The 25,710-nt window shown below is 35.3% G+C and overlaps 1 protein-coding gene across 1 annotated transcript; it reads right to left on the reverse strand.

Moving 5' to 3' along the window:
* Positions 1-12,426: 12,426 nt before the first annotated feature.
* On the reverse strand, positions 12,427-20,767 carry LOC104219958 (uncharacterized). The gene is made up of 5 exons (XM_009770728.2): positions 20,325-20,767; positions 19,923-20,050; positions 19,715-19,827; positions 13,419-13,604; positions 12,427-12,813 (listed from the first exon to the last, which is right to left on the reverse strand). Exons 1-5 carry the CDS (start codon positions 20,699-20,701, stop codon positions 12,784-12,786), a joined length of 834 nt encoding a protein of 277 aa, XP_009769030.1. The 5' UTR covers positions 20,702-20,767; the 3' UTR covers positions 12,427-12,783.
* Between the last annotated feature and the right edge of the window lie 4,943 nt (positions 20,768-25,710).

Genomic DNA, 25,710 nt, shown 5'->3' on the forward strand with positions numbered 1-25,710 from the left:
GCAAGGGGATCTCCCGGGATACCGTCCTGTAGTCCCAAAGTAAAACACGCAGCAACAACACAAGGAAATACTCAAATAATCTCAATTTCGTACGATGTAAAAACAGGAAATTCTAGCCTAACATGCTTCATGTAATGCAATTAAGGTAGTTTAAGCAAATAAGCAATTAAGTCAACTAAACATGCTTTTTCTAAGCTAACAACATGCTAAATTTGCAAGTAGTATAAAACAGGAAAAATGAGCACAATTGAAATAACTTAAAGAAACCGAATTTTCAATAATTAGCTCAAGTACGCACTTGTCACCTCCCGTAAAAGGCATTTCAATTATAAAATATACCAAATACTAAGGGGAATGTTCCCCACACAAGGTTAGGCAAACCACTTACCTCGAACTGGCTCAAAATCAACCAGAGACCACACTCTTGCCACGAGTACTCGACTCCAAATGGCCCAAATCTATTCAATTCAGTTGCATAATATAAATAAAACTTCAAGTAACTGATTCTACAATTAAATTCTAAGCTAATACGCGAAATTAGGTAAAATGACCAAAACGTCCCTCAGGCCTACGTCTCGAAATCGGGTAAAATTTACATTTCCAGAATTCTCACACTCTCACGAGTCTAACCATACCAAAATTATCCCAATCCAATGTCAAATCCCCAATCAAAACTCAAATTCTTGGTCTAAGAACTTTTCCCCAAGTTTCATACAAATTCTGAAATTAAATAATGAATTCATGTTTAGATTAATGGGATACAAGCAAAAAGGAGTAAAGAATCATTACCCAGTTGATATCTCTGAAAATCCCTCAAAACCTCGCTCAAATCCGAGCTCCCAAGCTTTATTTTTCACAAAAATGGCTAAACCCTTGATTTTGAAATTTTATATTCTGCCCAGACGAGTTCTTCTTCGCGAACGCGAGACTACTACCGTGAACGCGATGCAAAAATATCTACTGGCTAACTTCCTCTTTCGCGGACGTGAGGTCCACTCGCGAACGCGTAGCTTACACTGGCAGACCCTACGCGAACGCGAGGACCATGTCGCGAACGCGAAGACCAACGGGTCCATGCCTACGCGAACGCGAAGCATGATTCAGATGCTTCACCCAGATGCTCTACGTGAATGCGAGACCCTCTCGCGAACGCGATGAATGTTTTTTCTCTGCAACACAACAGCAGAAAATCTGCAATCTTTCCAAGTCCAAAAATGGTCCGTTGAGCATCCGAAATACACCCGAGGCCCCCAGGACCTCAACCAAACCTGCCAACCAATACTAATACATCATTCAAACTTGTTCCAACCTTCAGAATGCTCAAAACAAAATCAAAACACCTATTTTTCATCGGATTCAAGCCTAAGAACTCAAAAAATTCTAAAACAACGCTTTCGATCAAAAAGTCTATCAAACCTCATCCGAAAGACCTGAAAATTTACACACACTTTACATTCAACCCTACGGAGCTACTCCAACTTCCGTAATTCTATTCTGACCCTCGGATCAAAATCTCACTATCGAGCCGGAAACTTCAAAAATTTAACATTTGGCATTTCAAGCCTAAATTAGCTACGGACCTCCAAAAGACAATCCGAACACGCCCCTAAGCCCAAAATCATTTAATGTCACATCTGTGAGCACTCCTTTTGATGCTAACTTTAAATTGAAAAAGAATAATGGTGACCCAGTTGCTCAGTCTAAATATGCTTAGATTATTAGGAGTTTGATGCATTTAATGAATTTTACAAGGCATGATATAGCCTATACAATGTGTAGACTGAGTAGATATACTCATAATCCCAACATGGAGCATTGGTCTGCATTAGCTAGACTAATGAAATATTTAAGAGGAACCATGAATTATGGTATCCTATATAGTGGATTTCCTTCTATTTTAGAAGGGTACAGTGATGCAAATTGGATCTCTAATTCAGATGAGACAAAATCCACTAGTGGTTATGTATTCACCTTTGGTGGTGGTGCAATATCATGGAAATCAGTTAAATAGACGATCATCGCTAGATCGACTATGGAATCAGAGTTTGTAGCTCTAGAGTTAGTTGGTTCTGAGGCTGAGTGGCTAAGAATTTTTTTAGCTAATATCCCTTTAATAAAGGACGTATTGCCTCCTGTGTCTATGCATTGTGATTGTCAAGCGACAATAGCTATTGCAAAGAATAAATCTTATAATTGTAAAAGTAGACACATGAAATTGAGACATGATGTCATAAAATAGTTGTTAGAGATGGAATAATTTCCATTGATTATGTGAAGTTAGAGATAAATTTGGCCGATCCTCCGACTAAATCCGTGGGAAGGAAATTAATTCTTCAAACCTCAAAAATGATGGGGTTAAGGCAGAAATGTTGTCAATATAGATGGTAACCCAACGTATGTGATTGGAGATCTCATGAAGTAGATTCATATGGGTAATAACAAGTCAATATTGGTACTGATGCACTAAAAGAGAGTGTTTGACTGCTACTAATTGAGAGGCTGAGTTATAACTCTTAATGAAATTTATAGTCCTTATGGATGGTGTATTTAAAAGCAGTATACACTTGATGAATTCACCTATATGAGAGTGGAGTGGGCCGCTCCTATGAGATTTTGGCCTAGTCTCTGGAGCTCTTATGAATAACGAGGCATGCACATGGCCTATTGGGCGCAAAACCGCATTGAACAACAAAATTACCGGGGGTCGAAATGTGATTGATAAAATCTCTGACTTACAATAAGATTTATTGGTTCATAGAAATATTATATTTCACCAGTAATTCTGTGAGTTAAATTTTATTGATCTAAGTTTGGTTTATAGTCCAGAAGACACCAAACCTATTACATTTGGACCATACAAATCCAGCAAGTTTATTTTTGAAGGTCTTTAAAATAGTCGGGGACCGTGGCAATATTTTTAAGACTTTGTTGACAATTGTCATAATCCAAGTCAAGTGACATCTCTTTTAGAAGACATTAGAAAAGTGGCAAAAAGCCTTGGCAAAGTGGCAAATTCCATCCACTTTCTTGCCATGCACAATAAGTCTTCATGCAAATGAGGCTATAAATAGCCATTACCAATCACTCATTTTTCATCAATAATCATTAGCAAGACAAAGAAATTTTTCTTCTTCTTTCCTTCTAAATTTCTTTATTCTCCACCTTAGCTTTGTTATCTTTCTTTTTGGTAGTTTAATTTCTCTTGTTTCCCTCTTTTATATAGCTGAGTTTGTAATATTTAATTTTGCTGATTCTTGTATCCTCTAAATAAATAGAAATTGGCTTGTATAATCCTGGGGAAACATTTCACACTGAAATAATTCCTTAGGACAGTGCCTAACACGACTCAAGCCAGTTAATGTATTTTCGCTCACAAATAATATTATTGCAGTATTATTATCGTTATTTTCCGGTGTCATTTCCCTACACCTTTTGCATGCAATATTATCATCAACTTCTTCAAACGATCAGAATAAACGACATTATAACTTGTAGACTACAATCTTGTTTGTTGACGAATAAACAAGTGTGTCATTTTCTCATGATCTGAACATTGAGGAAGATATAATTCATGCCTTAGAAGCAAATTTTTGAATGATCGATTATTGGATACATGGGCGGATCTACATACATGGGTGTGGGTGCTTAAGCACTCATGACCTTAACGTGAAGTGTATAAAGACATATAAAAAATACTAAGAAACTGATGTAAGCACCTAGGAAACAAATATTTGATTGGCTGCTTTGGTTAAGAGTGGGTGCTTCAGTCGCACAATGACGACGATGAGAGGTTAATTTCGCTAAAAGCAAATGATTAAATAGCAGTTCTATTTTATTTTATCTTTTGAATGTCATTCCCCCTATCATACTCCCATCCGAACCATTTTTTAGGTCTTCTTTTCTACTCAATTGCTTTTCAGTAGCGATTTATTTGTCTCAATTCTAGTTCTTTTTATTTCTCTTTAGTACTATCGACTTTTTGCTCACTTTTTGTTTTAGTGCTTTTGTTTTTTCTTATTTGATCTAATTCATTGATGCAAAAGGAGGAAAAAACCAGCTTCCAAAAAGACCCCAAATTAGCCTTCTTGAAGATTCAAACAATTTCCAGAACCACATAATAGATAAATTTTTTAACAACATTGGTGGTGAATTTTAAATAATTATTTAGTTTACTAGGCAGAGCATAAAATATTTGCAAGTGTAAGCAATGACAATATTATTTATATAGCTCTCAAAATGTAACAAAATTGTTATGATTTGTGATTGGAATTTTTTTTATAACAGTAATACTAACTTAAGTTTCCTCATTAACTTTTAGTTCTACATTTATGCTATGTGATTGATAGAAACTTTATGTTTAAAGAAAGTGAAGCACCCACGACCTTAAAATTCTAAATCCGTTACTGATTGAATGCCAGCGTGATGCACAAGAGCTTAGCTACTGAACAGAAAGGTATTCTTATGGATGTTAAAACAAAAGGTTTTAAACGGGAGAATGTTACCGGCATTATACTATAAATCAAATAACAAAAAAAAAAAGAAAAGGAATATCCGCATTTAAGGCTTATAACAACCTTATGCCAAAGTTATTCTGCTACAATTTTGGGGAATAAATTATTGTATTTTTCTAGTTTGTTCCTCTGTCATAAAGTATTCGACTGCTCCCGCCTTCCTGCGCGGAGGAACAGCTAGTATTTTGAGTTCATGATTCAAAAAAATACAACTTACTACTAGCTTTTAAAATATTAAATGAATTTTTAAACACAAATATAAAGTGTAAGCCAAATTACGCTGACTGTAGCATGTTCGTGTGAATCTCATTATTCACAAGTATGAGTAAAAAACCATCTATCATGCCGAAAAATGAACTTTATGATTAGCAAGAAACTTGTTTTGACAAATATACTTAGTTGGAGTTAATTTTGTGCATTTAAACTTTGATATTGGTTTTAGGACAACTTATTCTTATATTCAAGGCACATAGATATCAAATTGGGATTGAGGGCTAGTTAAGTTTGTGAACTCCCTGCCTTCTTAAGGTTCAAATCCCATCAGTATCCTTCCCGTTCCATCTTCTCCACCATTAAAAGATATTGGATTAAATTTTAATATTATTAAAAAGGTATAACATGAATATTTATTGTCTCTTTTTTCGTTCTAATTTTTCCATATTTCCGCTTGCATAAGGCATGTTCATGCTCTGAGTCAGAGGCGGATCTAGAATTTTAAGAGGATGAGTGCACTATTGTGAAGAGGTGAATCTAGAAATATATTTGACTGGTTTAACTTTAGTCTCTTACCATGATCCACTATACTTATAAAATTATAGGTTCAAAATTATATTTTTTTGAAAATTTAGTAATTTTAACATATATATCTATACTCTGTGCCGAAAACAAGACCATTTAGAGTGAGATTTGAAATGCCAATTTCACTTGTAGAGATGCATCCAATAATAACTGCACCATAATAGTCTTTGAGCATGGGTTCACACACATATATTTAAATAATTTTGAAGAAATATAACATTGTTAAACGTGATTTAGGAAGAATAGTATAGGTTCACGTGAACTCATATCCATCAACTTGAATACGCCTGTGGGTATAGTACGTGAAGTTGTTATTAACATAAAGAAAAAAAAGAAAGGCATGCCTTTGATTGATAGTTGTTGCTTTTTCTAAGGGCAATAAGGAGCGTAGTCAAAACCTGCTGCCGGACATAAAGTAGAAGTGGGTCTCCCTTTTACTTGAAATATTCCATGAATGATTAATAAAGGGCCCTCAAAAAGAAAATCCTTTGCTTTTTCCTGATAATTCTTTATACTGGAGTAGTAAGTAGTATTATTTCTTTAAAAATTATTTTTCTTATGTTTATTAAATTGACAATCTTATTAATTTATTAAAGGAAAGCTTATATATTAGAGATTTGCTGTTCTTCCACATGTTTATTTTAGACGAAAGTCTTCTTTTGGATAGTCACTGCAGAATGTTTTCCACTTTAATTAAAAATAGCTACTAAAAGATTAAACTGTCCATCATCTTTATTGTTTGTGTGCTGTCTTTGTTTCATTTATTTTCTTCACGGGATCTAATCAACAGTCTCCATTTTTGTTTTTATCTGTTCTTTCCAACAGATAGATTTAATAAATAAATAAATAAAATTAGTTTACGGCGGCTCACCTTATACCCTACTTCAGTTTTCTTCCTCTTTTCTAGAAGAACATAGTTAATTTTTTTTCAACATTTGTTTTAAAGCAATAATTTATATCTAAACTCTACAAAATGGTACCTCTAATAACTAGTCAATTAATTCAAAATAAAATAAAATTGTCCAATGATATTAGATATACATTGTGCACGTACATTATATTAAATGATACTTTAACACAAAATAAAAGAAATCAAGGGAGAACAAATAAGAAACTTAATGACGAAACTTGCTTAGTTACTAAGGATCTTAAGGTAATGCACGATCCTTCAACAAAGTTAATTAAGTGCTAATCAACATATAGAATGAGAAAGGAAATTATATCCTTTTAGCGGTCGTGGGTAATTATGAGCAAAAAAGAAGATAAGTAGCAGTATTTTTACTTTAGGGGGGAATAAGGGTAGCATTTTGCATGCCAAAACTGCATGGATGGAGGTATTCGTGGAGACAGATTTTCCAAATGCAAATCATTTGGTTTGAATCTTTGAAAGAGAAGAAAACAGGCTGATCATTACTGAGGTTTTTGGGAGGGAATTACTGTGGAGAGAGGGAAATCAAAGGAAGGGTTTGTGCGTGTGGATTCTTTTCCTTTGATTATATGGTAATGATGAGTGACTCCACCAAACACTATTAGAAATAAACCTACCTTTCTTTCCCTGCTATGAAATCATTAGTATATGGTGAGACCCAACCATACCGTTCTAATTCTTGAAAATAAAAATATTTTTGATAGGAAGCATTTGTCCTTTCGTCGTCGGTGCAAATCCGAATTAGTTGACTAATAAATCCAAGAAACCAGATGGTTAAACAAAACAACATTAGCTTCTATTTTCCCCTTGCAAAGGGCTCAAAGTTTTTTTTCTTTTTCTTTTTTGGCGGGGGATGAGGACTATACGAGTGTGAGTTTGTTTATATTGTTGGTCCCAGCTTCAGATAAGAGGATGATTGTGGAGAATGACAGTCAAGGTAACACCATCCAATTCGTGATGAATCTTAATCACAACGTATGATAATTAAATTTTATTTGATTAAACATAGTCCGACCGATTTATATAGCGAACTCAAATTTGTTTAAGATTAATGCTTAATTATTAATTGTTATTATTGTTGTTGTTGTTTTTGAGTGGATTGGTTGTGGGGGCTTCGTAATTTGGTTTACCCCTCTTGATGAGAATGGTGAATTTAATTCCAACAGATTAGGAGAATAGAGTCAGACCAACTTCGGATTTACTAGTGGATCAATATTGATCATCATATAAGGTCCTTGCAATATGTTAGTACCTGTTTTTTCCTAATTTTTGTGGGGTCAGAATCATAAATAGCAGGCGAAAGGGTCTTTAATATATACTGGAACCTTTCACCAAATTAAGTTATTTAGGATCAAGATATTATCTTAATTGATTGATAAGTTGTGAATAATTAAATGTAAGTAATTATATTCGCCACTTAAAACAATAAAACTACGTGACATAACCATTAGTATACCATACAACCACTAGGATGCTATAAGATTTATGTAAAATCTCTGATCTCATACAGTGATATTTCTTTTCAAATAACTTTTGACTTCAAAATATTGTTGGCCAGTATATATATAGAAATCCAAAATTTATTCGGATTGATGCATGTACCATCTTTCTCACTTAAGGCGCTATAATATAATTAATATGGTAGCGATTTGTGTAATTGAGAGATACCTACCTCTTTGTCAACAATTTACAAATTACAAAGTAATAATGAAGAGATCATTTCCTAGTATGATCTGATCTGGCAATATATTGAAGCTATAGAGCCTGCAGCTATAAGGCCAGCTCAGTGCATAACTTTCAACACGTAAGTATAGTAGCAGGTTCATATTCATATAGAAGAGAAATAAATGAGGTTAGGGGGGCAAAAGTAATCACGTGACAAGTAAGAGGGGAAGAAAAAAACATAAAATCCAAAACAAAATCTAAGGAAGATCCCAAAGTCACTTAACATATTGGCCATAAGAAGAAACAGTGGTTGGATTTTATTGATGGCTATATCTCACAATTATTTCTGCTTTTAGGACCTTTAATTTGCTATTGCTATTCCCTCACCTCTCTATGGAGATCCAGCTGTTTTAATGTCTCTGACTATATCTGTAATCTGTCCTTTACACTGTTCCTCTTCTGGCCCCAAACCCCCCTAGCCCACTTTTAGTCTCACAACCAAAGTACCATTACAAAGAATGTCTCTTTACCCTTAATTATAGTTTTCAAATTTGAATCTTCAAAATAAAACAACATCATGATACGAAGCTTTTTTGCTCTTAAATAGGTTTTGCGCGGTGCGCCTTTTATATTTTTGTGGCTATAAAAGTTTCCCATTAAGGGTAAAAGTTTAAAATTAAATTGTTTCTAAATATAAAAATGTGTTATTCTTTTTTAAACGGACTAATAAGGAAAATGTGTTATTTTAAATTGAAACAGAGGGAGTAATTGTTATGGTGTTGCTTCTTTCTATCTTAATTTATGTGAAAGAATTCGAAGCACGAAACCAAAATATCCACTTTTTAGTGTGAATTCTTCAAAAAAAAAATTTTTTAAATTATGTATTTATAAACAAAATGAAAATACTATTACTTCAAGCTATTCAAAAAATTTAAAAAACAATAGTAAGAGATGAAATGATTTGATTCCCTAAATCATTTTCCATGTAAAATGAACAGAAAGAATATTTAGTTTCCAAAGACAAGATTAAGAAATTTGCCATTAATGTACCATCATTGTATAATGAACATTAGTCTTGAATGTCCAAAACAGGATAATACTAGGGAAACATAGTACATAATCTGGATTTGATTCAATTGAACAATGTGGCCTAAGTGCACATAATAATACTATAATGAAGCATATTATTGAAAGGACGACAATGTTACAATAACAAATGGAAACTTAACGGCAACATCCACAAATAAGAAGAATTGTTCATTTGTAGCCTATTATAGGGTTTAGTATAGTAGTAGTAGCCCTTTCCTTGTCTCTCAGGTCTTAAACTTTCATCTGATATGTCACTCTCTATGCTGAATTGTATAGTCACTATCACCTTAGATTCTCTCTCTCTTATATATATATATATATATATATATATATATATATATATATATGAAACCATTAGTCTTTACTTTATAAGTTATAAAAACCAAACAAGTTTTAAAAAATCATGACACAAACAAGATAAAGCTTGACATCGGGTTTATCTGAACTTAATACTTTCGATGCGATATATAAATTTAAGTAAAAACTCACTAAAATTATAAGAAATACTCCCTCTGTTCTAGTTTATGTGAACCTATTTCCTTTTTGGTCCGTTCCAAAAAGAATGAACCCTTTTTAAATTTGGTAACAATTTAGCTTAAAGTTACAACTTTACCCTTAATGAGAAGCTTTTATAACCATACAAATACTCTGGCCCCATTTGGACTTGCTTAGGACCACAAATTTCAAAAGTCTTTATTTTTTTCTTAAACTCCGTGCTCAGTCAAACAGGTTCATATAAATTGGAATGGAGGGAGTAATAGATATGAACACATAATCTTAAAAGTATACTACTTTCGTTTCAAAAAGATTGATACTATTACAATCCGGGAAGTCTACAAGGTTTTTTTTTATCAAAGTTTTTTTAAGTATTTTGTAAATAGATTGAATATGAATTATTATGATTTATAATACTTTTTATGTAGTTTCTAAAAATATAAATTTTATTTTCAAAAACTCGATGAATCTATGTCTAAATTCACGGTCAAAGTTACGTGTATTTTAATCCTCATACTTTGAACTATGCCAATCTTTTTGAAACAGGAGCAATAATAGGTTTGAACCTATAAAACTTAAATTTTGAATCCAATAGGTAACCTTTCGAAAGTTGAAAAAAAATATCCAGTTAGATACAAAATGTGCCTTTAATGTTTATGCTGATGCAATGGTCTGAAATTCCCCTTTAATAATTCACTATACATACTTTGTTTTGTAACAAACTTTCACTATAAAGGGAAGGAAGACTATAAGGTTTCTTTTTCCACAATGGTGTAAGATGGATATTAAGGGCAAACATGTACCAATGCCTTGCCACTTTCACCTCATTAATTCCTTTGCTAAAAAACACCATCCCTTTTTCCCTCTTAGCTACTGCTCTACTACCCACTAGATTGCAGCTAGACAGACTACTTTTATTTTGGATATTTTTCCTTTGTCAAATTAATATCTTTTCTTTTTTCTTTTCAAATATTTATCCATTTAAGATATTAATCTTGATATTTTCCTTATAGTTTGAATTTGCTTTCTTAGCAAATTTTATACTCCAAAGTAATTGATATTGGTGTAGTGGATGAGATTGTTTCTTCCTTAACCAAAGGTCTCGGGTTCGAGCTCTGAGTATGGAAAAATCTTTGGTAGGGAGCGCTTCCCCCCGAATGGGGCCCTACGCAGTGCGAATCCGGATATAGTCGGGCACTAATGCGGGTACCGGACACCGGGTGGAAAACCAAAAAAATTATATATTGGTACTTTGTTTCATGTAGAATAAAGCTGGTATTACTAATTAATTAAATAATTTATTATTATTGCTCTTCATAATAATCAGAAATAATCTAAAATTTTGGATAAAATAGGCTTATTCTTGTAGTGCTGACTAATAAAATACATGCAATTAAATAGATAATCTCAAATTTATCATATAAAGTCAAAGTGCAAGGTCAACCATTGTAGAGCAAATGATCTGCAATTGTCAATTTCAATGCAAAAAGGTTTGATTCTAAGTAGGAATTATTTCGATTTTATGAAACTTGAGCATTTGAGTTTCTCGATAAATCAGAAATTAGGGTAAGTTTGACTTGAGACACCATTAGACATTGATATAATGTGCTGATGATGACTTATTAACACCAAACGAAGACATGACTGACCACAAAATCAATCAGAAATTCAGAAAAAGGAAAAGTAAGATTTAAAGGAGCAAAATTTAAAAAAAAAAAAAAGAAAAGAAAAGAAAAGAAAAGAGAACACAGTCAAACAAAGATTGATCTGACAGCACCAGTAAGAGGAAGAGAAGGCAAATTTCAAACTGAGCAAAGGCAGTGAGTGGTGGGCATTCTTGGCTGCCCAAAAATCCATCTTATGGAAACCCCACATCACCCCTTAATTTTATTTCAACTAATCATGTATTTATTTATTTATTTATTTATTTATTTTTAACAAAGCAGATATCTGAACCAATTTATGTTTGTTTCAACTATTTAATCGGATATAGGTGTCAAATAATTTTAGCCTTCAAGACTTGCGTAAATGTGAAAAAATCACTTAACGTTTTTTGTCTTGGAGCCATACATTAACCTCTTGTTTTAATTTCCAAATTCTACTGACGGCTAATTGACAATGTAATCTTCTTTCACAGCTTTCTTGGCCTATATATACCTATGCTCAACTCACACTATTCATATACTGCTTGGCCGGCCTACCTACATTCCCTTCCCATTAGCAACAAAAATATAGGCCTTTTTCCACCCAGAAATAATGCTGCAAACGTCTCATCACTGTAAATCGGTTGCCTTTTCCCACAAAACAGATTTGAAATTTCTTATATGCAATGGACATGACAAAATCACACTCTACACAATGTTATGTTATCAGCAAAAATAAGAAGCTGACTACTCATATATATTCGGGCATCAAATAGCAGTGATTAAGGGGTCGTTTGGTACACGGACTAAATTAACCCGGGATTATAATCTCTTAGACTAATTTATCCCAGCTGGGAGGTGGATAAATTAATCCTAAGTTGATGAGATACAATGGGATATCCAGTATTAAGTCTGGGATTAAATTTACACCATTTTAGGGATAAATTGCACCATCAACCAACATGGTATAAATTTAATCATTTACCTTATCCCTCGTACCAAACGACCCCTAAAGTTATTTGTTAAACTTTAGGTGTAAATAAAAAGCAAAAGATTGAAAACCCTCAGCAATTTTGGTCAAAGTAGTTATTTGTAACACACCCTTTCTCAAAGCAATGAGCTGCACGCACTACTGAAGAGATTTCCTTTATCATTTCTAATCTTAATACAGCGAGCCAACTAGTAAAATTTAACTAAGCCACTTCTAAAAATGAAGCAAGCTTACTATAAATTACTAACTGGAATGTTACTAACTGTATCTTCTTTTTGTTGATATTGGCGACTGAGAAACAGTTCAAGGACCTTAAATAAGCAGTTTGATTTCTCTTCAACCCAGAAGCACAAGCAGCGTCGGCATAACATACAATTCCCCTAGGTCATGATATGATGCATTCCCAAATCAAATATTGATACATCAGCACTGGACAAAGTAAATGCCACATTTTCGTGCACCAATTTAAGTAAAACCTGTAGTATAATGAGGAATGGATGAAACTTTATTTTCTTCCATCGCTCTTCAGACGCAATGAACTACAATCGCTCAAGTTTCAGCGTCGTACATCTACTAATACTGAGAAATTACATGTACATACTGGGAAATTTCCTTTAGAAAGAATATAATCGCAATAAAATGTCGCGTGCACTGCTACCATAATCACCATCTTCTTACCAATGATGTGAGCAACTGCAACAAAAGGAATTTTTTTTCTTAATAAATACAGAAATTAAACAAGCAACCATGTTTTACACAGTTACTGCATAGTTGTCATGTAAGAAACAAACATTCATGGCATAGGGGGAAAATAAGAATAACACTAGAAAGTAAGCACAGGTTTACGTCTTTTCATTTCCATTTGTTCCCTCGGTGAACGTGAAAAACTTGAATATTTACTAGTATTAAGTTAAGAAAATACCACGTTTGTCCGAGAAGCCAGAATTTCAGCAATTAAATGATACCGTGTCAACATTGCATGAGCTCTTAGCAAACAAATTTATCAAATGTCAACCAAGTGTTATTTCAAAAAATAATGATCTTATCAAACTTTCATGAGCTCTTATGCAAACAAATTGATCAAATGTCAGCTTTATGATTTATTTTGCCTTAAGAGTTTAGTGCATGGGAAAATAAAAGCCATCGCATGCCACATTCATATAAAGTTCCATGGCTTGAGTTCACAGATTCGAGTGCTCAAACAGGGTAGCCATGTTAGGGAAGCAAGAAAAGGTTCATAGAAACAGCTACCCCGCCATTAATATCCCAAGTTACTGATTAGACAAGAGAAACTTTACCTCAAAAAGTTCAAAAGGGCTTCCGCTCTTATAAACATCATTCTTCTTCGGCTGGTCCTTCGGTAAGATGCTGAACAAGAGCGTCCGCCATCCGATAAGTAATACAGCAGTACTCCCCATGGTAACTATTATGAAGTTGACTGGTGGTATATGACCCACAGAGGCAGCCCTTATAGCTAAACCCACCTGCAAATGAAGAGAAACAGAGAGTAAATAAGAGTCAGCTGACGATTAGGAAACCTTGCTCCTCAACAAACGGAGAAAAGATGAAAGGCTGATAACAGTTATTTAAACAAAAACATGATCAAGCTCATGCTTCACGTAAGTGGGAGCGACTAAGCATAATCTATTTGTCTAACCTTTATCCTCAAATTACATCACTTCTAACTAATGTGTACACTATAACGTTAACAGTTCTGGATGTTCTCTGACATGCAGTCATACAACATGCTGCCGTGTTCCAGCTTTACACATGCAAATAATTTTCCATGATGGGTAAGGCCCAGCAAATGCCCAACAAATTATGCAAATGACAAAACTTTATCATTGTTCAATGACTATTATGAAATTCACGGGCAATGTATCAAGATGCGAGGAAAGCTTGAGACTAGAAAATGATAGTTATCTATCAAACTCTAATAGAAGGCCAAAGCATCCATGGAAATGTCAAAGCAAGTATTGCATACCAAATCTTATGAAAAGACTACTTTAAGCAAATATAACCAGAAACATTTACCGAAGACAGTAGATCAGCCACACAAGAGTGAGTGTAACAGGGGAAAGATTCCAAATGTGATTTGTTAGTACTCAAATAAAAACTTATCCATAGCCATTTCCCTTTTTTAATTCATTTTATGTGACGCATGACAACATCTTCCCTATCAACACCACTGAAGAGATTCATATTCTTACTGTTGTCCCTGCTGTTATCCCAGACTTGTGATGAATCATCGGAGAATTTGATTAACCATATATATTTTTTCCTATTGGAAAAGTTGCAATATATGAACACCCCTGAAACACCTATTTTCACAAAATCATTTAAACTTCAAGCACTAAGCTCTCTACTGAATGTATATGGTAAACAAAGAAGAGAAATGTTAGATGAGAACTGGAGGTTTTATTTCTAACAGAGGCTTGTCCAATGAATCTAAGGCAGGATTTGATTAACCATAAAAGTTTTTGCTATCAGAAAAAATGCAACATATGAACAGACAACTTGTAAACATTGAATTGGAAAGCCAATAACACTTCAAGGACCCACTATAACAAAAGGAGAGGACTGTTTGAGGAGAACTAGAGGTTTTATTCTCAAATGGTTTCAAGAAAATCAAAATTATTCTCAATAATTCCAACTCTCTCATCTGTTCTACACAATAGAAGTGTATCATTAGGATGAGTGCAACTTGTGATATGTGGGTTAGACGCACATCATAAGTTTTGAACCTTGCCGCAGATAAACACCTGGTATTAAGTGATGAGTAGAGGTGAGCCTATTATCCAGCAAGTTTCGAACAGTGCGCCACTAACCCTCGGGGATTTTACGGCTATTTAAAAAAAGACATTATCAGAACATAGGTTCAGTGGAACATCCAATAGTCCTACAACAATAACAACAACCCAGTATAATCCCACAAGTGGGGTCTGGGGAGGGTAGGATGTACGCAGGCTTACTCTACCCTGTAAGGGCAGGGAGACTGTTTCCGATAGACCTTCGGCTAAAGAAGTTGAAGAAAGCTCTGATATCAAGTAATAGCAAGACAAATACTTAGAAAACTAAATCGAAAATAGCAACAGAGAATATGAAAGGGGTACCGATAACAAGTAATAGCAAGATAGTATATTTAGAGAAATAAATCCAATGCAGCACATGAGAATGTGAACGAAGTACTGCTAGCAAACTACGGAATTACCGATGACAAGTAATAACAGAACAAGACATGCAAATATAGCAAACTAAGGAAAAAAAAAGATACCATACTAGCACTAATACTATCGAACTGGAGAAGACAAAGGGAAACGCACGACTACTTACTAACCTTCTACCCTAATCTTCAACCTCCACACCCTCCTATCTAGGATCATGTCCTCGGTCAACTCAAGCCGCTCCATGTCCCGCCTGATCACCTCTGCCCAAGACTTCTTTGGCCTACCTCTACCCCTCCTCTCACCTCCCAAGGCCAACCTCACGCATCTCCTGACTGGGGCATCTGTACTTCTCCTCTTAACATGCCCGAACCATCTCAACCTTATCTCACGCATCTTTGCCTCCACAGGGGCCACTCCCACCTTGTCTCGAATAACTTCATTCCTAATTCTATCCAATCTAGTATGCCCACACATCCATTTCAACATCCTCATTTCCGCTACTTTCATCTGCTGGACATGAGACTTTTTGGCTGGCCAACACTCTGCCCCACACAACATAGTCGGTCTAACCACTACCTTGTAGAACTTACCCTTAAGTCTCAACGGCACGTTCTTATCGCACAAGACACCGAAAACGAGTCTCCACTTCATCCAACCTGCTCCAATACGGTGTGTGACATCCTCATCTATCTCCTCATTCTTCTGAATTATAGATCCCAGATACTTGAAATTCTCCTTCCTGGGAATGACTTGCGTATCGAGTCTCACATCCCCGTCCGCCTCCCGGGTAACGCCACTGAACTTGCACTCCAAGTATTCTGTCTTGGTCCTGCTCAACTTGAAACCCTAGAACATCCAACATCTAATAGTCCTATTCTCAATTTTATCGGCTGGCCTCTACACCTCAAATATTTGCAAAGACCACTAGTTAGCAATTTATACTTATCCTAATACCAATTCCCCATTAAAGTATTCCCTCTTTGCCTCTAGAAGGGAAATCAAACCAAAATTGTGATCCAAATAATGCAGTACATTGTCACATCCATATTCCGTTTCGATATTACCCATATCTCAATTCACATAGAAGGATTATCTTCCTTTCCTCCAACCAAAGTTGTATAAAGGAAGTCCTTTTTGGTTATGAGAAACCTTTCTTATGCAATTGATGCCAATTTGTTTTCCCTTTTCATCACTTTATCAGCAACTCCCTTATTAGGCCATTCCTTCGGGCGTACGACCCCAACATAACTCTTTTGTTTAATACCCTGATTATAATCAGTCTGAAGATGCACTCCTAGCTCTGCAAACTACTGAATCCGATAAGCTATATCCAGAGTTACAAGTGTTCTCAGGGATTGAAATGTTGCTTCTTCTACTATCTTAAATTCCAAGTATTCTAACGAAACTTACATAGTGGTTAAAGCTTTGCTTGATGTAGTACTTTTACAGCTGATCTTGCTTCCTCCAACTATGAACGAATTTTCCACTGTTCTCTGATGCTGATCTCTTCAGTCTTCTCTACTCAAATCCAGAAAAAAATATGGCAGTTGATGAAAATGCTGCCAACAAAGTTCCTTCCTCTTCCCCCAACAAAACTACAAGAATTTCCCTTCTCTGCTCTCTTCCATTCTCAAGTAAATTGTGACCAACAACGAAAGACAATCTTGTATCCACCTTTCATTTAGCAGAAAATAGCATGTTCCTCGTTGTCATATCCTAGGTTTAAGTTACTCAGTGAAACAATCTCAAATTTCCACGGCAAAGAGAATCAAGTAAACGAAACAAAGATTAAGCAAGGGGCAGAAAGACCGAAGTCGCTAGAAAGATGACAATAAGTATGAGAACAGAAAATTGGCTCACTAGTCATTCCCCAAGAGAGAGAAAGTTGTAAACTGATCAAATCATATGCTCATCAAGATATTTTCGCAGCATCTAGGGTTGAATCAACCACTGATACTTGCATCGACCACTGATACTTGCATCAGGGTAAACTGCCTACATCACACTCCCTTGGGGTGCAGTCCTCCCCGGACCCTGCATGAATGCAGGATGCTTTGTGCACTGGGCTGCCTTTTTTAGGGTTTTACATATTGTACTCTCTCCGTCACACAACCACTTCTAAGACATCCCAAAATATTCGACATGTTTCTACAAATAGTAATACTCCATTTATACAATTGACAATTCTCACTTCTACAAAAGCATTGTACTTCCTTTAAATAGTTCAACATTAAGTAATGTGATGTTTCTGGCTCATACTAAGTTATCAATTATTAAGTTGATATTTTTTCTACTTTTACCCGAGAAGATACAGTGGAACCTTACCTGGTACTACTTGTACCCATAGATAGATAGATAGATAGAAGAGAGAGAGATCAGAACACACAACAAAATACAGATACTTATACCACACATCATATATGGAGTTTTGTCAAGGCGGAAAAATCTGTCAAGGCAAAGTTAACAATTTCATTAAGACATAACTCATCCTCTATCATTTCATTTAGCAACTTGTTTGATTGGGCATGGAAGTTTAGAAAGAAAAGAAAAAAGACTTTGGGAACTTTAGCATCAGACATGCCATAACATTTGCCTATATCATGACTTTAAGCATAATATGAAAAGTTTAAAAGTTAAATCGTTCCCCCAGAAATAGATAAGTGTCATTCTTTTTGGAACAAACTAAAAAGGAAAGAGCATCACATAAAATAGAAAAGAGGGAGTAAATACTAAGCACACCGAAACTGGTTTTAACCTATGATGCAGTTCAACATATTCAAGCTTATTCCTGGTCACATGCAGTCAAGCACAAACCAAGTTACTGAGCAATAGTACTACTTAAAGCCTCATTCCACTCTGGAATGTTTCTTGATTACTAGCGTATTTGTTCTCCTGTTAAGCGCACAAAATGTTTTACACAAGTATTACAACTACATTCTAAATACACCTTACTCGCCGTTAGTAGCCCGATCTGGAAGCATCATTTCAGCTCACTACCGACAATTCCCATGGCAGTCACCCTTAAAGAGGTTTTGCACCTCCTTCTCCTCTTCAAGTTTGTCGCCTTAACCATGCATTTTGCATTATGTGCAACTAACACACATCCATGAGTTTTCTTTTGGCAGATCTCTACATCTTATTTGGAGTGCCAATACTAAAAATCTAATTCCTAAGATATTTCCTTCCTCATAATGAATTTGTTCCTGTCTTTCTAGAATGATAGAAAATCCTAAGTTCTTGAAATTATGCTCCTTATCTCCTGAGAGCATTGGCCAAAGCCCGAGGAAGTTCAAGCTGTAATTGTGGGGTAAAGTTATCCCCATGTGATTGGCTAACGAGAAGAAAGAGAAAAAGAAAAAGAAATAGACAAAGAAAAAAGGCAAGGAAGATAGCCTTCCATTGCCAACCCCAACAGAGAAATGTTGGCGGCCAAAAATGGCAACCGACTTTGGCAAAGAACAGTAGGAGCCTAATTAATACGCTAATATAATTGATGATGTCAGCAGAATATTTTGAAGCCTGTAATAGGTCTCTTCTCTGCCTCTTTCAGGCTTCCGAACTGGAATGCAATCTCGTGGATCCGTCACACAATTCTCAGGAATAGATACGTAGATCACTTGTTGGGACCCTTGAAATACCCACAGAATATTCATTGTAAATCAATGAGAATAAAAGTGAGAAATAAGGAACTGATAAACCATGACCCAAGATGAGCACAACAATACCACTATAGTAGATGAGATACAATAAGCAATCGAGTATCACAAAATCCCCGAGTTTAACACACTCAAAAGGAATACCCTCTCCACCACCACTCAACTCTCTTTCCACATAGAGAATACCTCACTCTATGATCTACAACTCTCTATTCTTCAGAGCTCCTCTGTGGATCCACTAGATTAAATTCCAATTGGAAGCTTGAATGAGGCAGCGGAGATGCTTATTTATGGGCTTCCAAAATATTGTATTGACAGCGTATTAAATAGGTTCCTACTTATTCTTTGTCCAAATCCGGTTGCCAATTTTAGCCGACTGCCAATTTACCCTTTGGGTCAGCCAACGGAAGAAGTCTTCCTTTGTCTGCTTCCTTTTTATTCCTCTTTCTTGTCTTTTACCTTCAGTCATCACATGCGGATGAATTCCCCACCATTAATATCTAGTTGTGCGATAGTTAACTAACAACCACAGCTTACAACTAGTAAATAGTAAAAAATGGTGAATAGAAGCATTGAACTGAGCTTTTAAGTTTTCATGTTAGAGAAGCTGCAAGATGTATAACTACCTGACTTGTAAATAGGAAGCAAGGTTGACCAAATTTCAGTCACCCATATAATGGATTTGTTTGGTAACCACCAGATAATGAGGAGTAACCCAAGAGTATCAATAAATTACAGTATCCAATCAACTGGTATATAAAGAGGACTAACCGGAATGCCTAATGACCATGATTTGGTAGCAGCAATGAAAGCCTTAAAAAGACCATTCTTTCCTCGACCATCCTCCCCATATCCTCCAAGGAAATATGCACTCAAAAACCAACCTAAGAAACCCAAAGTTATCATTAAAAATTCAATCTTTATGTTCAAGAATACATAATAACTTAGAAAGATAAGCAAAACATATCAATTCCCCTACCAGCAATGAAAGGATCAGAAGTTCGCAGCGTGTCGGGATCAAAAACAGGGAAGCCATGACTTAACCTTCCAATTGCAGAAAACAACAATAGAGCCGCTACATCTCCACCAGCTAACAATGCCACCCAACTGAAAATCCACAAATTCAAAAAGAAAGAAAAAATCCCAATGAACAACACAATCACATACAAACAACACAACAACAATTACACCTCAGTCCTCACTATCCGCCCTACTCCAGACAGGTTTTGTACCAATTCTCAATCACACAGTATCACATACTCCCTCCGTAATCATCTCATTAAGGATAAAACCGAAGTTTAAAGTAACTGTTTCTACATATTGAAAGTCCATCACATAAATTGGGACGGGGGAATTAGTAATCAGATAAAGAAAGACTTACCCCCATTTGTTGAGTTTATCACTAAAGGAAGAAGAATCGGGTTTCTCAAACTGGATAACACCTTCAAGAGGAACAGTATCTTGGCCCACGAAAGTAATTCCATCATCTGGGCCGAAAGAAGATGACCCATTATTTGATCCACTAGTACTAGTAGTAGCAGTATTAGTTTGACTAGGAGCGCCGGCGCCGGAAGAAGATTCAGCGTTAGCAAGAGTGAGGGGTTTAGGGCGATTTTTTGGGCCGTGAATTGGGTTAGTAGTGGAGACTTTAGTGGGCCGGCGATGGGAGAAGAGCGGTGGAATTGGGTGGGTGAATTTGAGGGAACAACGATGAGTTGCCGTTAAAGCTCCGGCGGAAGCTTGGCTTAGAAGGTTCATTGTTTCCACTGCTTCCAATTCGTGGCTATCGTTCGATATGATTTCCGTTTTTTGGATTTTTGGTTTAAATTAAAATAGTGGCACATTTTCAACCTTAGTGTGAGCAAGCTGTTTTTGCCAGAAAAAATATTGTAATTTTTTTTTAGAGAAAACTTAGGTGGAAAATGATTTTTGAAAAGAACCCAACCCCAAAAAATAAAAGAAAATATTGACAGGTTATAAAACTTCTCAAATTTTCCTAGCCGCATAACCATAACTAGTTTGTTAACAACGTCACGTCAAAACCAAAACCTTTCCAATAAAGAAATGGAATTGGAAAATTTTCATAAAACACTATCTTTTAGTAGTAATTAGTCATAGATATCATTTGCTATATTACGAATTATAGATACATGGTTATAAGATGTATTTGATGTATTTAAGCTATTGTATTCGTGAATACAGTAGCAAAAATAAGCGTGAATCAGGAAGTCCAACTAATCAGTTGTTGTATTCGAGTGTATTCGACTGTATTCATGGAGTGAAATATGAAATTACAGATGGAGACATTATTGTATTCGCCTGTATTCATGGCGTGAAATAGGAGATGACACTGTTTTTAAAAGGGAAAGTGAATCAATTAACATAATAGACTCCTAATATAACTCAACAAACTTAATTATAACACACAAATTTTGTATTTTCAGTTATAAAAAAGATTCTCAGCCGAAAAATACCCCAAAAACATAGCAATCTTCAGAAAAATTATATAATATATCTGAATACATAAATTATATTAATTAAAAAAACTTATGAATATACTCATGGCAAATAGCGAGATAGTGATTACAATAAAATACATAGAATACAGCGAGATACATTGAAATACAATGAGAAAAAAAGACAGTGAATACAACGAAATATATGGAATACAACGAGATACATTGAATTACAATGAAAAAAAAGACAATGAATACATGAAAATACATTGACATATATTAACAGAAAATCATCCTACAACATCCATATCTCAATTTTTTCAATTGGCAGGGACGATATTCACGATATGATAGATCTGCCGTCTTTCCACCCCTAATCTCCGTGCAGCATCATCAAGCCCTATGGTTTCAATACCTTCCCGATTGTATAAGCTCAAAAAATTGGAACATAGGAGGCCGAGAGACTTCTGTTTACGACAATAAGTAGATCTAGAACTTTTGAAGGATCTGAAGCTAACGACATAATTGTTTTCTTTGAGGAAATTGATTCAACTGTGTGTGTGCTTGTATGGCCAAACTTTGTAAGGATTCTGAAATGGAATCGATATAAAAGAGAGAGAAAACTCCTCTCAGTGGAGGATATCAACGGAGGAGAAATCGCAAGTGAACTAGACAGAGAAGAGGAAGAGTATCGGAAATTTTAATGGGACGGGGAAGAGAATAGGATGTATCAAAGTAAAGAGAGAAAGAAAATATTGTAACTGATTAGGGTATTTAGTGGCTTAGGGCTAGGAGGTAACCAAAATTAAATATTTTGCTATAAACCTTAAAAGATATCTATAAAATATAAATTTTTTTAAATGGTATTTATTTAAAATAAATAAGGTGTTCACCTTTGCTATAGGAGGTAAAAATTACAAAAGAAAAACCTACAACTCCCTTTTCTGAAGTTGATAAGCTATCTTGCAATCAACTAAAATTTAGCTTCTGATTTTGGCCTGACTTGGCTCCGTTAGAGAGATGCGAGAGCTTCTCTCTCTTAACTTTACTACCACTTTCCGTCATAAATTTTTGTCCTTCAGCTACAAGAATTCAACCAATTTTAACAAACATCTACCGAAAATCCTTCACCAATGACTGACTCAATTCAACAACCTGATTCCCTCAACTCCATAACTGAACCACCCGATATTGCAACAATGCAAATAGATCATCATATCCCAATCTCACCTTCTGCATCTTTTTTACAAACCTTACTCTCCAAAACATACCTCTCAACTGCTCCTAGTACTTCACCAAGTGTAAACTCTACACTTGACCTATCAGATGAAAGTCTACACAATCATAAAGAAGATGATATCTTTATCCCTATAACGACAAATGATAAATGCCGTTTATATTCTACATGGAAATACTCGGTTATAATCAAAGTATTTGGTAGGAAGATAGCCCACCAGTTATTAAAAAATAAACTAACATCCTTATGGAACCTCACTGAAGATCTGCCTTTAATTGATTTTGGCTCTGACTTCTTCCTAATCAAATTCCAAAAGGAAGAAAACATGTTTAAAGCTCTACATGGAGGCCCATGGTTTATAATGAATCATTTTCTATTTGTTCGTAAATGAGAGCGCAAATTCATAGCTTCAGTCACACAACTAACTTATTCCGCAATTTGGGTTCGCCTACTGATCGCGGCCTGCTCCGCATTACTAATTGAGTAGCGAGAGAGGGTCGGAGCAGCTTTTACTCGATTTAGGGTTGGGATCGATTTCCATAGAGAGTTAGAATTTGGAATCGAGTATCTATCTAGTTTAGGATTGCGTATGTGTTCCAAATTACACTTCTAATCATTTTTGGGGTTTTCGTTTTACTTCTACTATTATCAACTACAAATGGTAAATGCAACTAGATTAAGCTAAGAGTAAAATACTACGGGTTGTTCAAATGGTTTAAAAGGCACTAGGGTAGTGACTTTCGCCTAGGTGGTTAGTTGACAAGTAATTGAATCTAAGGCAACAACCACCCCTGAGAAGTGTGGCCTAAGATGCCAAGAAGTGTAGCGTTTGGGTAAAGGCAACACTTTACGACTTTAGGCAACGCTTTTTGGGGGGTGACCTAAAGTACCGTAACCTTTGACTATTGGTCACGCTTTGTAGGTGTTGCCTTAGAAGCCACGCTTTAAAAGTGTGGCTGATACGGTACAAAGGCCACACTTATATTTTCTCATATAGCCACGCTTTTATGACATAAGGCTACACTTATGAAGTGTGATCTTTGTCACGTTAAAAGGCTACGCTTACAAAGTGTGGCTTCTAGAGCCACATTTATCAGTAACAACGCCAGATTGACAATCCCTATGGCCACCCTTTTTAAGTGTGGCGATTTTGTCTACACTACAAAATTATTTTTCAAATACTTATATTAGCCACAATTTTGTGGTTAAAAACTATATTTGTTTGCATCAAATTTTGTTCTCTCTCACACACACACACACACACACACATATCTCAAGCATTAAATTAGATAATAAGTAATAGAATAAATTAAATAATTCAAATGCATATACTTAAAATAAATTTCAACAAAGAAACATACTTTGTGTACTGTCTATAGTAATAAAGCACTGTTGGTTCAAGAGTTCACTAGCAAAGACCTCTACAAAATCAAATGTATTCATATTTATAGAATCAATAAAAGTTAACATCCCAATTGTTCAAAAGGTCTTCACCAAACATTAAGGGCAGTAATAAGACTAGTCTCAGGACTAGAAACCAGTGACTTGATGGAGTCTAAGTCCGTCAAAGGAACTCCATATAGCCTCTCCATTATCAGAACACGCTTAGTACTACATTAAGGGTAGACTTTTGGAGCAGTGACCTGCTTAGTAAGTCCCATGGCTTCTAAATACCTCCTGAATGACTCAACATTTGCAGCCTCCTTCTTGAAGTCAACTTCTTCTAGCATTGATTCTCGTATGTACAATAGCAACCTGTATAAAAGTTGCATGTTAGGAAACAAAAGCTTGACGCCACTATTTTGGGGCGGGATGGTGAGGAAGAGTGAGACAAATACAAAATCAAAAATGTTATTTATACGTAAATATCTCAAGTGTCCACAAGTTTACAACAACTAGTCATCAAATTTGAAATAGAGCAGCAATAGATAACAATTAGAACCACAAAGAAGTATGATTCGAAAAATAATAGTATGAAAGAAATAGATGCAACAGAACCATAGCTTCGACCTATTGGCAAAATCTATAGAATATTGCAATACTTTACCATTCACTTTAATGAATCAAATTGATTTGTGACCACCATATCCAATTGCATCACCCGTATTTTCCTACAAATTTAAAATAAAATTAAAAATTAGGAAGAAACATATATATAGTATACACTGGTTAGAAAGCATGATTTTGTAAGTTAAGATTGAGGTAGTTTTTGAAATTGAGAAATATAAATACCTTTTCAAGACTTGGGGCGTGAGTTGAGCCAGAAGAATGTGGTAGATTTTGGCCTCTCATAGCTCGTGCACTACTTGCATCAACTGGTGAAGGAATATTAGATCCAACACACCCTTGTATATCATGAAAATCCAGTCCAGGGTTGTTTTTCACTATTTGACTAAAAAAACATCGCATTTCTTCTCTCATCATTTCCTTCATTTCTTCCTTCAGAGAAGTTATTTCATTGGCATGCTTTTGTTTAAGCTTGGTGATTTCTTCATCTTTTTTCAGAAAGTTTGTCGTCACCGATCTACCATAGCATCTAACCCGACCAGGCTGCTCCTTTCCAAATACAGCCCTAAATGCATCATCTGCTGTTTCTCTGAAACTTTGACGATTCTGAAGTTCAGACTGTCAAAAAAATATTATTGCACATCACTTACAAGTAAACTGCACATACTATAATCTCAACCTACAAAAAGGTAAAATCTGAAACAAACAAACTGAAGCTATTGGCAAAAGTTTTTTGCGTTTACACTGCAGCTTTTGAGTTATGAAAATTTAGGCTCTTACTTCCAAGAAACGCACAGCAAAGACATGAATTTAGGCTAGATTGGAAGATATGAAAATTCAACTCCTTTGAACCTTTCCAAAAGTCTTGTTTCCAGTTTCGTGCTGTGCTCTTATAATAGGAATAACATCCTAATAAACTGTCTATAATTAGGTGCCCTTGTTCACAATTTATCTCCACAGAAGTCCAAAATTTAAGCTTTTTCTGTTCAGAGGTGACACTTAATCTTTCTATAATGAAATGAATAAAATTATGTACATCTTCACTCTATAAACATGATCTTGCATTC

Source organism: Nicotiana sylvestris, chromosome 4, assembly GCF_000393655.2.
Source record: "Nicotiana sylvestris chromosome 4, ASM39365v2, whole genome shotgun sequence".
Classification (NCBI taxonomy): domain Eukaryota; kingdom Viridiplantae; phylum Streptophyta; class Magnoliopsida; order Solanales; family Solanaceae; genus Nicotiana; species Nicotiana sylvestris.